The sequence below is a fragment of the Rhineura floridana genome, chromosome 11 (genome assembly GCF_030035675.1).
Source record: "Rhineura floridana isolate rRhiFlo1 chromosome 11, rRhiFlo1.hap2, whole genome shotgun sequence".
NCBI classification, from domain to species: Eukaryota; Metazoa; Chordata; class Lepidosauria; order Squamata; family Rhineuridae; genus Rhineura; species Rhineura floridana.
In genome coordinates this window covers 7,442,486-7,456,814 of record NC_084490.1, presented here as the reverse complement: position 1 = coordinate 7,456,814, position 14,329 = coordinate 7,442,486, and the positions used below count along the sequence as shown (strand labels likewise).

The 14,329-nt window shown below is 40.2% G+C and overlaps 1 protein-coding gene across 1 annotated transcript; it reads right to left on the bottom strand.

The window, feature by feature from the left end:
- Positions 1-853: 853 nt before the first annotated feature.
- LOC133366900 (vomeronasal type-2 receptor 26-like) lies at positions 854-8,642 on the bottom strand. The gene is made up of 4 exons (XM_061590440.1): positions 8,352-8,642; positions 6,118-6,345; positions 1,854-1,980; positions 854-1,755 (listed from the first exon to the last, which is right to left on the bottom strand). The coding sequence occupies exons 1-4, from the start codon at positions 8,640-8,642 to the stop codon at positions 854-856; spliced, it is 1,548 nt and encodes a 515-aa protein (XP_061446424.1).
- Positions 8,643-14,329: the final 5,687 nt, after the last annotated feature.

Here is a 14,329-nt window from a genome sequence, read left to right as displayed (position 1 = left end):
AATCATCCAGTGAAGCTTTCCTGAGAGTTAGCACACACATACATCTAGATGTAGATTAGTAGGAACAAATCTCTGAAACAAGCTTAATGTGTATGTTATGTGTGTATGCATGTGTGTGGATTACTAGCAAGAATATAAATCCAACTACAGAAGAAGGAATAACAGGATTTAATATAGAGCTACATTACATAACACAACTCAACAGTTCTTAACAAATCTAATCAGAGCAGGCAAACACTCAAATTCTCCTGTACAGAACTAAAGACTAATATAGAACGCTGGTGGGTTATATGCACTTTGGATACTTCTGATGCTTTGGAACTGTGCAGTCATCTAAACTATGGGTGGGAAACATTTTCTGTTCGGTGCAACAGATTGCTATCTTTCTCCCACTCACTGGACCAAATTTGACTGGTAGCTAGGACCACACCAATATCAGTTACCTGACATCACTATGAAATTAGGTGTTGCTGTGCTTTCAAGGCCATAATGCCATTTATCATGGCACTCCATAATCTTCACTTCTGTAGACTAAGTTAATCCTCAAAGGTCTTTCTCCCATCTCTTACAATTGTTTAGTTTTTGCCTCACTTCTTTCTCATCAATCCCATTTTATAGTGTATTACTTTGCAGTTAACATGATTCCGATAGCACAGAGTGCTGCACATCTGCTCAAATTTGCATTTGGTGAGATGGACTAAGATGAAATCTGAGCATCAGTAGAAAGTTTGCACAGAGATGTTTAGATAATTTTAACTGGATATCTATTTTTAATGTTTTAGTAACTGATCTGCTTCAGAAACACTTGCCCAATGAACAAAGAAGTATGATGGAAGAAAAGGTGACAGATTCCTTAAAGCTTTCTCCTTATTAGTTGGTCCCTGCTGTTCAGATCAGGCCTCAGCACAATGATGTAGCATTTAGGGGAAAAAATGCAACCCAGTAACCCAGCACTGGAGGCCAAGATGGAGAAGATCTCCACAGCCACCATGTACTTTCCTCTTGTGCTCAAGTAAGTTGGAATAAAAGTTAGCCAAACACTGCAGAAGAGCAGCATGCTGAACGTAATGAACTTGGCTTCATTAAAACTGTCAGGCAATTTCCTGGCTAGGAAAGCTATAATGAAGCTGGTGATGGCCAGGATACCCATGTAACCCAAGACAAAGTAAAACATAGTAATTGACCCTTCATTACATTGAAGAATGATTTCTTCATTCACCGAGTGCATATCCAGATCGGGGAATGGGGGAGAGGTTGAGAGCCACACAGTACAAAAGCATAATTGAACAAGCGAGCAGCAGAGTACAATAGAATGGGAAACTTTTTTCCCCACCCATTTCTTCATACTCGATCCAGGTTTAGTGGCCATGAATGCTAGAGAAACAATAGTGGTTTTGGCCAGAACACAAGAAACGGCCATGGAGAAGATGATGCCAAACGTGGGTTGTCGGAGAAGGCAGGTCGCTTTCCCGGGTTGACCGAGGAATAGCAAAGAGGAGAGGAAGCAGAGCAAGAGGGAAACAAGGAGAATGTAGGTGAGGGCCCGGTTGTTGGCTTTCACAATGGGGGTATCTCTATCCTTAATAAAAATCCCTAGCACGAAGGCTGTGATCAGGGAAAACAAAACAGCAACTGAGGCTAAAGTGGTTCCCAAAGGTTCTTCACGAGACAGAAAGTTTGCAGTTTTGAGAATGCATCTGTTTTTTCCCTTGCTTGGATACGCATCTTCTGGGCATTCCAAACAGTCATCCATATCTGAAAAGTAAAAAAAGAAGAAGTCCTATTTCAGTGTCAATTCGTCTGACACAACAGATCAAATTAGCCATGTATTATGACAAAATTACATAACCTACCTGTCTGATTTGAAATCTTCCCTTCTGGGCATGGAACACAATCATAGCAGCAGAACTTTTCCCCTTCCTTGCTTTTCTTCTGATGACCAGGCTGGCAGTATTCATTACACACAGAAATGGGAGGCACCTATCCATATACATCAAAGAAGTTTACGATGGGAGATGCCGAAAGAAGAATGTTGGCCAATTGTTCATGTAGGCCAATGCCATATCCTATAGTAATACAGATAGCAAATACTGATGTATGCAGAAGGCATAATTAGTTTCTAAACCCACATTGCCAATTAGTCTAGTAGACAGTTTCATCTAAGTGTTCATTGGAACAAATCTTCGTCATCTCATGTCTGAAGCAAAACCTTGTTTTAGATAGTCCTAAAGTTTGTATCTGCTTGTACTGTATATCATGAGAAAATAAAGAAATAACTCCCCATGCTCCCAAGCTGGCAAATAGATCTCTGTCCATCTTCATGTATGCTGATGAGGCTGTGCTCTTGTCCAGGATGAGCACTGGTTTAAGGCGCCTTTGGACTCCTATTGTAAAATGAATGGTTGACTATTCATTATGCTAAGTCCAAGGTCTTAGTTTTTACTCAGAAGAGGATTAAGCACAGATGACAGATAATTGAGCATTCTATTGAATGGGTTACAATGTTTAGGTACTTGGGGTGATTTTTCACTCAGGCTTCTGGAAACCACAAATAAATAATGCTATACAGAAGGCTCAGAGGAGCACAAAGGCATTGCTTTGTGTGTGTTTTTCACCAAAGGGCATCAGTATATGCCACAAGCTATGCAGGACTTTACAGCTAAGTGTAAAGCCCAGATGTTGCATGGTTTTCAGCCATGTGTTTATGGCAACTATGCCCCTTTTGAAGGTATACAAACTAAATTTCTGAGAGCTGTATTTGGAGTATTCCGAGAAATTACTGAATCTTGGATTCAGTCCCAACACTCTTTTAGTCCTTAGATATACCAAAACTAAAGTGACTGTTCAACAGTGAATTTGGGATTATAGAATTACAAAGTCATTTCAGTATGGCCATAATATATCCTGATTTCAGGGACAATGGGAGAGTGTATGTGTCCCCAAATTACTTGGCAAACTTGACTGTCCCGAAATTCAGAAAAACGTTTACATTAGCTAGACTCAATGTCTTGCCATCTGTGCTTCTGGAGGGAAGATTCATGAGGGTTCTCTATCAAGAGCGACTATGCCTTTGTGACGGGGGGAGTGTTAACACTTGGACATATTTTACTATACTGAACTTTTCATTCAGTTCCTCTGTATTACCCCAATTCTACAGACAGTCCCTGTAGATCTGCCAAATTTATAATATCTTTTGCCAGTTCAGAATTCCCAGATTACAGTTAGTGGCTAGTTTTTGTGCAGCTGCCATAGATTGTTGATAAAATAATATTATTTTAGTATTTTATCATGTTTCTTATATGAGGTCTGTTTCCTACTGTGATATGTATTGTTTGTTAATCTGTTTTTTGTATTTTATTTGAGCTGGTTTATGACCAAAATAAATAAATTTATCTATCTAACACATAGCACTAACATCTGGATTGGGTGAAAGCTGTGGGCATAGTAGACATATCTGAGTGAATGAAATTAGCCAAATTTCAGGGGAAAAAGTAGTTCTGGTGTTTTTGTGCAAGTACCCTTAATATGTTGAGCTTTGTCTAAAAGGGATGCCATGGACCCATGCACTTTTTTCAACAGAAGGCTTCCATTGATCAGAGACACTAAATCAATATATGATTGGAATAGCAAAGTGTTGTAGAGTTCAGAGTTGAGGTACTACACTGAAAGAGCAAACCAATGGGTAAGGAGGCAGGCGGGCAAGGCAGCTGATTGAAACATGCTTGTCAGGTGGGCACAGTCCTTGTATTAGTGTAAAGGCACTGTTCTAGAGAACAAAGTCCATAAAGTATAGAATTCATTCACCAAATACAGAAAATGTAACATTATTTAAAAAACACAAATTGTGATATGAAGCTTTTCAATCTAGCATCTAGTTTTTGAATGTGAAAGGAAACACTGATTTGATTCTAGAGCTTAATGAGTCATTGCAAAGTTTGTTTAGGGAGTAAAGATAATTACTTGCATCGTAATGATTCACAATGGGTACTCCAAGCAAGCAACAGAATCCATCCTTCATTAAAATTCCTCTCCATTTTGGATCTTAAGATTCTGTAAATATATGTCATCTATTCCTTGACCTGAAATTCTTAGATAGCATAAGGACAAGAGGAGAACCTGCTGGACCAGGCCAAAGGCCCATCTTTTCCAACATTCTGTTCTCAGTGGACAACCACATGCCCAAGGGAAGTCCACAAACAGGAATTGAGTGCAACAGCACTCTCCCTTCCAGTGTTTTCTAGCAACTGGTATTCAGAAGCATACTACCTCTGACAGTGCAGATAGAACACATCTATCAGGGTGAGTATCCATTGATACATCACCAATGAGTCTAATCCTCTTGTAAAGCCATCCAAGTTGGTGTCCATCACTGCTTTTTGTGGGAGTGAATTCCTTAGTTTAACTATGTGCTTTGTGAATATCAACTGGATTACCTCTATCTAAATGCTTGTTGACACTCTCACAGAACTTAATGGGTTTGCAAGGCACAACTTACACTTGTAGCAGCCATACTGATTCTGCTTCTGTGAAGCTTGGTTGTTTTATTTTTAACAAAACTTTTACAAGTTTTCCGGGGACACATACCATCAAATTTTCTGGGGTTAAAAACCTACCCCCACAGCAGTTTTCATTGTGCAATGTACACATAAGTACACCTACAGGGTAGTCCTTCTAGGACATGGCAAGAAGCCTGGAGGGACTTGGGAAATCCAGCTTGGTAAACTACCTTGTTACCAAGGTGGTAGAACCATGGTAAAACAGTGGTAGGAATGTACTTGGGGACAACTCCTTCACCAGCACAAAGTTGGCTGAACATTTATTTCAGAAAGATCTTACTTAGATTTTCACAATTAGGAAGGATACCAAAGGAACGGCTGACAAAGCTCCAAAGTTCATTCTACAGTCTTTTGTTTTGATGATGAACATATACTTGTGTGTACGTCACCACAGAAGGAAAATCAGTGCTTCTACTGGTAAGCATGGGCCATGACATGGTAATGTCTAGTGAACAGCATAAACCAGACATCACCTGACATTATAATGCAACAAAAGGTGGGGCGGATACTCTGGATGACCTATATAGATATCCTAAATGCAAGTGGAAAGTTCACAGGCGGCAAATGGTACTTTTCCTTTCAATATGATCAGTGTTACTGCAATTGGTACCTATCTGCTATGGGTACTCAACTATCTGCATGTGAAGTCTACATCTGCATGACTTCAAAGGCACCTATTGCTAGTAACTGGAGAAAGACCTAATTGCCCAGAGATAGAGCAAAGAATGCAAAGTGTGCCTCCACCAAACCCAACTATCTGGTCAGTGGCATCTGCTCTAGGTTATGAAGATCAACGACTACATCTAGCATCTTCTGGAACAATTGGATAGTGCCACATTTGCAGTCGGGTACAGGATAAGAAAAACAGTAGATGATGCAACAGCTGTGGTAAGTTCTTTTGCAAGGTTCAGAGCATAGTGGAAATTAAGTGTTGCGACATCAATAGAACAATTTACTTTTATTTTCCATTAACAATGTTTCAAACTCTTTCTTATTTCTAGAAATTGTTTGACTCCTCCATAATAGATGTATATAAGGTTTGAACTGTATAAATTGGAAGTTCACTGGGTGGCACTGTGTTTTCTGGATTGCCTGTTCATAGGTAATAACTTGTTTGTAATCCTTGTAGAATGTCAACCCTATCCCAAGAATTCCTAGTATTTATTTTATTTATTTATTAGATGTATATCCTGCCCTTCCTCTCAGTAGGACCCCAGTCATAGCTTTTATGTTTATTGCAAACTTTTCAGCATACATTAATCAGATATTGGGTTGGATTTTTTTTACATGATTTACTCAGGTTTTATTTTGAGATCCATAATGTGTTCTTTAAATTAATCTTAGCTGCCATTTTCTCAAGTGGCCTGCAACATCTTTGACATCTTCTTTAAACCACTTCATTAACCATTGCAGAATGCCCATGACGTAGTATCTGGAGAAATGGGGATCTGTACTTTCCCCCTATTTCTATAGCTACCTGCTATTCTTGTGACTTTTGCTCTTTTGCCATTCCAAATAAAGTTAGCAATTTTGAAATAAGAAATTGAATTTTCATCCATACCTGGTTAAAACTTCTGTGCCACACAATTATATCCTCATTAATGGTGAATTCTTTTCCTTCAAGAACTTTGGGATGGAGACTTCCAACTTTCACTCTCTGGAAGGAATCATTTGGGAATGTGACCATGTTAGTTATGTCAAATCCACCACCTATTTCCCATTTATCATCCAAAGATATTGTTTCTCCAGCTGTGTTATTAAAGGAAATGCCTTGAAGAAACTGGTGGAGCTAAATGAAAAAGGATAAGAAATCAAACCAGGATAACAAGCTCAAGATTTCAGATTTGCATTCCATTCAAACTCCATTTAATGGAAGAAAATGTAAATCAAACACTTATTGAAGGAGGAGAAAGCTGGATGTGATCTCATCTTCTAAACAAAAGATTTATGTTGGGGAGACATTACCTGCCAAGACTGCAGAGGTTCAAGACAGTTTCCAGTCATTATTGCCCTGTGCTTTGATCCAGATGAGTACATGGTATGCAATGCATGAGCCAAAGCATAAACAGCATTATAGATACTGTAGCTGTTGCCTGTCACGTGCATTTCAAAAAGGGCTGCAGGGAGACTTTCCAGCCTCTCCTCTCCACTACATGTTCCATCAGCTGTTACAGGCACTCCTGGATCTGGAAATAAACAGTCAAATGCTTGCTCCCAGAAATCTTTGAGAAAACCATCTCCTTCAGTCCAGTTAGGTTTTATGATCTGAAGAAATTCCCTGAACCCTGGAAGCTCTTTTGTGTGAATTGTGAAGGCAATGGCACCTTGGAACATTTCAAAATCCCATCCTTTTGCAATACCTGTTAATATAAAATCTATTTCCGAAGTCATAATCCATATTTTTCCAAATATTGTATTAGTTTGAGCATTTTCTGAAGATATAAAATATCTCAGCCATAAAACTGTACAAGGGAATCCATAAATGACAATTGTACTGATTTTATCATCTTTGAAAAAAGCATCACTTGAACCTGTATAATAAAACTGATCTATGAAATCCTCCATACGAGTTACTTTTGGGATTCTTTTTGTGAAAGCTGAACAGACTCCATGTCTGGAAAACAATGGCTCCAATATTTTCAGGAATTGCTCTCCAGTGCTATCATCCACAACAAAGAGCCCGACCCATGTCCACCCAAAATGCTGAAGCAACTGGATAATCCCCAAATATTGATGGTTTTCATTTGGGACCATGCGGTAAAAGGAAGGGACTTTTATTGTTTGGATATCTTCTGGGGCAAATGAACCATATGTGAGCTATAAGAAAATGTACAGACACATTTTTATATAAATCAGGAGTGGACTGTTAGTTTCACAAGTTTGTAATATATTGTTACAGGTTTGGGGGACTGAGATAGATGATTTCTTTGGGTCCCCTTCAAGCCTGTAATTCTGTATCTACTACTATCTACTATCCTACTGGGAGGAAGAGCAGGATATAAATCTAATAAATAAATAAATACATACTATCTGGCTGTTGGGATCTGCAAGAGGAGAAACCTGTTCTACTGGTGAGACTACTTCAATTCAAAAGTCAATCACTCTAGCCTGGCCATTTTTTTTGTTCTCTGAGTGGTCAATCTGAATATCCAAAGGGATGTGGCTAGAGAGATCCTGTTGCTGTTGGAACTCTTGTGAGAGTTTCAACAGACACAAGGAAGCAGTTTTTTTGTGCCTCTGTGTTAGTCTCATATTGGGGGAAGCTGGAAAGACACCGGGAGAGCTTTGCTTGCTTTCTGTGTCTGAACCCAAAAGCTATAGCCTCTGGAAAGCAAGATCTGATGGACTGTTAATGCTGAGAACCCCTCCATCTTAAGCTCAAGTTGTGTATATAAATAAACAATATGTCCTATAAGACACCACAGAGTCCACAGACCTTCATTCCAAGTAAACCAAACACTAGGTAAATGCTGGAACCCCTGGAAGTCTCACACTGCTCAGAGATGTGCACAACTATATATAGTGTGCACAACTATATATAAGCACACACATCTATCTATCTATCTATCATCTATCTATCTATCATCTATCATCTATCTACAATTTGAAATACTTCTAAGTTTGATGAGAGTTAGCTAAATGTTTTCTGATTTTTTTTCAAGTATGTCCATACACTGTTTCCAGGATTTTAATGTGTGTCACTAATACCTCTTCTTTCTTTTCAACAAAAAAACTGAATAATAAATGGAGAAAATGGTACAATAGTATCCCCACAGCCCAATGCACAGATCCTACCTGTGGAATTTTGTAGAGGCCTAGGATATTCCTCATATGGAAAGAGATGTCAGAGGTAAGTCCCCCAATGACAGCTATCAGGTTTTTCTGGGTGTCACATTTGTAGTTGGGAACAAATCTATGTGATTTGAAGATCAGGTCCAGAGTGGTACGATAGGTCAATCTTGCATCGTAGTAGCTGTCATAGATGTGGAAACCAAGGGTGACATTGGATAAGATCTTAGGATTCTCATTTATCTCTTTCACAGCAAAAGCCAAGGCCAGGGCATGCTGATAGTATTTGATCACCATCCTGCCAATAGAGTGAATCTTATTATTTTACAAAAAGCATCTATAATGCAAGAAGACATTATGCTACAATCCCACTAATTTCTGTGTGCAAATGAATCAGAATTTTGCAATCTCCTTCCTATTTGTCTCTAATATCCCCCAGTTCACATACTTCAGCAAGAATAACATTTTTAATTTATGATGCACCAGAACACTGGCAATAATAATATGTAACATATAGCTCTTTGACACACTTTGCCATATCTTTGCAATACATTTCCTTTTTTTCCTCTGTCAGATCTACTTACCATATCCACACTGATAAGCTCTAGTGCGTACTATATCTGAGGCATTATACGAACAGTTATTTGGTACCAAAAGGGTGACATAGAAGAAGAAAAATTTGTTTTTCCAAAGAGATAAAGAGAAGCGTGCTAAAGTACTTAGGGGGCAGCTGGGAGTATTCTGCTGCATGATAAACTATTTTGGGGCTAAGGAAGACTATAGTGCCTATTGACTGACCATTATACGTTCCAACACAGATTTATCACCCTAGTCATTAACCTTCACAGTGATTTAGTCTGGTGTACGCTTGTAGTTGGTGGTGCTTTACATGCTTTTTGAAAACTCATTTCCTTAATTTTTTTCCTCCTTTCTCCCATGTATCCTCCCTGGTGCCTATACTGCACAGAAGTTGCACATTTCTGGATACCTGTTAAAAAGGTGACATTAAGAGCAACAACTATCTTTGTCTCCCCATTGACATCTTGCTTTCAAAATTGGAAGAGATCACATTTTTGGAAAAACAAAATCCATATTCATTCCAAATTATTTAAAGGCATACAACTTATAAGAACAATCAATCATTTTTTTATTATTATTATGGTCAACTGGCCATTAATTGTCAGCTTATAAAATGCAGCTGGTGAAAAAAAAAATCTTACTGTGGAATGTCATGCAGCTTGTGAGAAGGCTGTTCCTGAAACTGAAGTTTTTCATAAAAGTAATGGATCTGAGAACTCATCCCACCAATAAGGAGTCCACCTGGCTGGTACCATTCATGTGGAACAAGGAGGGGATCACCTGGGAGACATTTTGTAGCATCTGTGGTGCACACCATGGCAGGGAGCAGAAGGAACAATATTATTTTTGCCAACATGGTTCTCTCTCATGTTACAAATAATCTTACACACATCTCATTTGCCTGCCTTAAGGAGGTTACGTTGAATGGTTCCTGAATCTGCCAGCTTAGCCTTAGTTTTGATAGCAAGGCTAGAAATACTGAATCCTAGCTGAGATTGCAAACACTCCAATTCCAGGTGTGGTTGATTAAAGGAAAAAGTGGGGAAATGTCAGAAGGTCCCTGCCTGCCTCTTGTACTTAATCCCAACCCTTCAATGTCCCAGGGACTTATTCATAACCACTTTCTGGTTTACTTATTGACATTTTTTCTCCTGCCTTCTGGAAAGCTTTACAGTCTTCAGACAGATGAGCAAATTATAGTGATTTAGATAATTGCAGGGGGTGATAATTACTTCTTGAGCTTTCGGATACAGAATGTCACTTTCAGTAGGAAACATGTTGGCTCTTCCTCCCACCCCATCAGATCAGACCACATGTCTACTTCTTAAAGCAGGGATGGGGAACCTGTGGCCCTTATTATGTTGTTGGACTATAACTCCCAACAGCCCCAATGGGCATAGTCAATGATCAGGGATGATGAGAATCGGTTCCCCTTCTCTGAAGGGAAGAGAAATAGGTTTCATTCCAGATTTCTGCAAACAGCATCTCCAAAAGGAAACTGAGGCCCTACTGAGGCCATTGGCTTGACCAGGGGACTCAAAGCAATGATAATCCTAGAATGAAGGCAACTGTGCTTTAGAATTTGACCTGCATCTTATTCAAGTTGTGGGGTGCCCACCTTTCAATTTGTTAGAGGAAGGGATGTGGCTCAGTGGTAGAGCATCTGCATTTCATGCAGAAGGTCCAAGGTTCAATCGCCACCATCTCTAGGTTGGACTAGGAATGTCCTCTGTTTGAAACCCTGGAGAGCTGCTGTCAGTCAGTGTAGACAATACCATGCTAGAAAGGCCAATGATCTGACTCAGTGTAAGATAGCTTCCATAGGTAAGAAGTCGATCATTTAAGATTGGTAACTAATTTGCTTGCTTTGACTAGTCATAAAACAGACTGAGGTGCAATTATTGCTCTTGATGCTGAAAAAAAGCATTTGAAAAGATTTATTGGCAAATGTGTTTGTTACTTTGGAGAAGTTTAGATTTTCTCAAGATGTTATACAGTGGATCAGAGTTCTATATCTCTCTCTGAAATCTCAAGTAAAGACAAACTGAATTCTTTCAAATCCCAAGACAGGGCTGCTCTCTTTCTCCATTAATATTTGATTTATGTTTGGAACTCTTGGCATGTGCCATGAGATAGAACAGGGAAATTTATGGTTTCATGAATGCACACATGGAATTTAAATTAGTGAGAGCTTTCAGGGTCCAGTGCCCCTGTAGACCAGTCACTGAAAATGTCATCCCATTCAAAGTCCTCCTCCTCCTCCTTGTTCTCACCACTCCATGCCCTTTCTGTGGGGATTATGAAATCATCCCCCCTCCATGATGACCTTCCCCCCACCCTGGAGGCTTGGGTAGCATTCATGGAATTATCTCACCAAATCTTGGGCATGGACATCCCACACTGCCTCCCAGGATCTTTTATCCGGTCTAAACCTATTCCAGTAGAGTAGGTACTGAAGCTTCCCTTGGAGCTGACAGGAGTCAAGAATTTGCTCCACCTCATATTCCTCCTGGCCATCAACTAGTACAGGAGTGGGTGGTGACTCAGGTGCCTGGCATGGATGTGGCAGTTACTTGGGGTTAGCAACGAATGGTGGAATACTGAGTGGATTTTCATGGAGGCAGGTAGGCATAAGCAATACACTACTGGGTTGATCTGTGCCTCTACTTCAAAGGACCCCACCCGCCAAGCTTCTGACTTATGTCAGGCAGCAGTCATTATTATTATTATTATTATTATTTATTAAATTTATAAATTAAATTTGTCATTGGCAAGTAATGCATGGAAAGCCACACTCTATCCCCCACCTAGATTTCAGGAGCAGGGTGGTGATGCTGGTAGGTGACCTGATTATAGGCAGCCTTGCCCCTCTCCAGTTGCTCTTACTGCATCTGTCTATAGCTCTTACTTATATTCTGCTGTCACAGGGACAGCCAGAGTGATGGTAGGATTGTGAAAGGCGCAAGAGTGGTAGCCATAACTGGCGAGAAAAGGAGTCTGTTAGGTAGATGCATGCACTGAATTGTTGTAGATGAACTCTACGAGAGGCAACAGGGACACCCAGTTGTCCTGCTGATAATTGACATAGCAGCAAAGGTACTGTTCTAGAGTGACATTAACCTTGGGTGCTTTCACACATGGGGCTAATAGCGCTAGTTTAACGGAATAATATTCCGGATTTCAAAAATCCCATTCACACTGCAGTACCTGTTATACCGGCATTTTGCGCAACAGTCTTTCACACAGGTCTTCACCTACCAGTTTGAGGCCTGTTCTTTCGGTGAGTGGGGGGGTTTGAAGGAGGCGCGATCGCGCTCAGCTGAGAGGCGGGCCAGCACAGCAGCAGAGGCTCTGGTTAAGCAGCAGCAGCATAGGCTGCTCTCCAGGAGCAGCTGGGATCGGCTAGGAGGTGCCACGGTGGCAGTTGGTAAGGGCGGGAACGCACTGCATGCTGGGATAGCTGTCACGTGAGCAGCGGCAGTAGCGCAAAACTCCCGCAATCTTCCAGGTTCCCAGCCTGCTATCGGAATTTTCCCAGTATCATTTATTGCAGAATTTAGTGCAAAACTTCCACTACATTCCACCAGAATTCTGGAGCTACCCGTTATGTCATAGAATCATAGAATCATAGAGTTGGAAGGGGCCTTGTAGGCCATCGAGTCCAACCCCCTGCTCACAGCAAGAAATCCACAGCTAGAGCATCTCCCGCAGATAGCTGTCCAGCCTCTGCTTGAAGACATCCCGCAAAGGATGTATGTGAAAGCTCAAATTTTATGTGCAAATTAACAATAAATAAATCATCAGAATAACAGAATAAAGTGCAGTGTGAAAGCACCCCTTCTCTGTCTGCCCGTCTGACTGAGGATGGTGTGCAGAAGACAGCCATAGCTCAGTCTATAGCAGTTACAACAGGTTTCACCAAAAATGGGTGGTGAACTGGGGTCTCCGGTTTGAGACCACACCAGTTGGGAGACCATGCACTTAAACAACATGTTTGATGAAGAGTTGAGCCGTCTCTTCTGCAAATGGTAAGCTGGCACATGGGGTGAAATGATCCATTTTACTGAAGGCATTGACTACCATCATACAGAATGGTGTAATATTACCTTGTGTTGCCATCCATCCCAGTATTTATTTTGTTTATTTTGGTAAAAGAAATAAAAAATGTACTTGTAAATGTCCATACCATTGCATCTTATCGTTCTGTGTTGCTTCTTTGATTGCCGAAAATTGAATCATTGTCCTGTCTTCAATCAGTTCTCTGTTTCTAAATAAGGATGCAACCAAACCCAAGATCTGCCAGGATGAGTGAGATAGGATCTGGCAGATCACTGGCTAAGCTAGCTAGTTCCTGGCTCAGCCACACTACTTCAGAATAAGTCACTCCTGGCTCACCCAGAGATAAGCCAGCTTAATTTGCTGATCCTGTTTTAGCCAGGACTCAGATGGCTGAGATGAAAGCAGCATAATTTATGCCGGCATAAGTCCCCAAAGATGGGTGTTCCAGGGGAGTGGCAGGGGCAGGATTGAGGGAAGGGGAATTTACTCTTGATTCTAACTCTGATTGATTAAATAGATAGATAGATTGATTGATTCTAACTCTGTTCAGCTCAGTTGCATGACCTGGCAACCTGGCTGAACTTACACAGATGCAAGTCAAACTCCATTTTACAGGTTAATTTTCCCTCTGCCAGTTTAACCAGTTTAATTTAAGCTGTCATCAATTACACTGGCTTCCATGATTTAAGATTGCTCTGCTATTCTTTTTCCCCCACATGTTAAAGCCATAGTTCTGCTTAATGTTATCTATGCCCAACTGAAGTGGAGAATTTGTTGGACTTATTAACGTATAAAAATCCTATATTTGTAACCAATTGTAAACCAGGTAATTATCTTCAGTTTTGTCATGTGATTTACTGGGTGAATTCAAACAAATATAAACAATGTCCAACCTTATGGGTCAGGAAAAGCCTGGACAAAAAGATCTCTTTACAAGACTATTGAATGAGCTGATGTTTGCAGCTTTACATGTGGCAGAGGGCATTATAGTGCAGGAGAAATATAATAAAGCACAAACAGATAGATTATTTACAACTCTTAACAATGAAAATATCTGATGCAATATGAAAAGAAGGCTCACACATGAATATCAAATACATCCTTGATTTAAAGAGTGACTGCTCATTATATTACAATGAATCTCACTCATGCAGCACAGAGCACTTCTGTCCAGATCCATTCAAAAATAAGATTCCATCACAGAACAGGTCCTCTTGTGAGACAGATGAAAGAAGCATTTTGTGAAGGGTCCTTGTAGCGAAACTTTCTAGAGAGACACTTGAAGGTAATTTCCTCCAAATACCTTTCCTAAGACATGTTAGGGTATGATGAGTAAAATAGGATAT

Excerpts from the sequence above, each read along its gene's own strand:
- LOC133366900 (XM_061590440.1), bottom strand. The coding sequence starts at position 8,642 with ATGGTGATCAAATACTATCAGCATGCCCTGGCCTTGGCTTTTGCTGTG. Across the intron at positions 6,346-8,351 it reads GCCTCTACAAAATTCCACAG|CTCCACCAGTTTCTTCAAGG; the intron begins GTAGGATCTGTG and ends TTTTTCATTTAG. Across the intron at positions 1,981-6,117 it reads GGCACAGAAGTTTTAACCAG|GTGCCTCCCATTTCTGTGTG; the intron begins GTATGGATGAAA and ends GTATATGGATAG.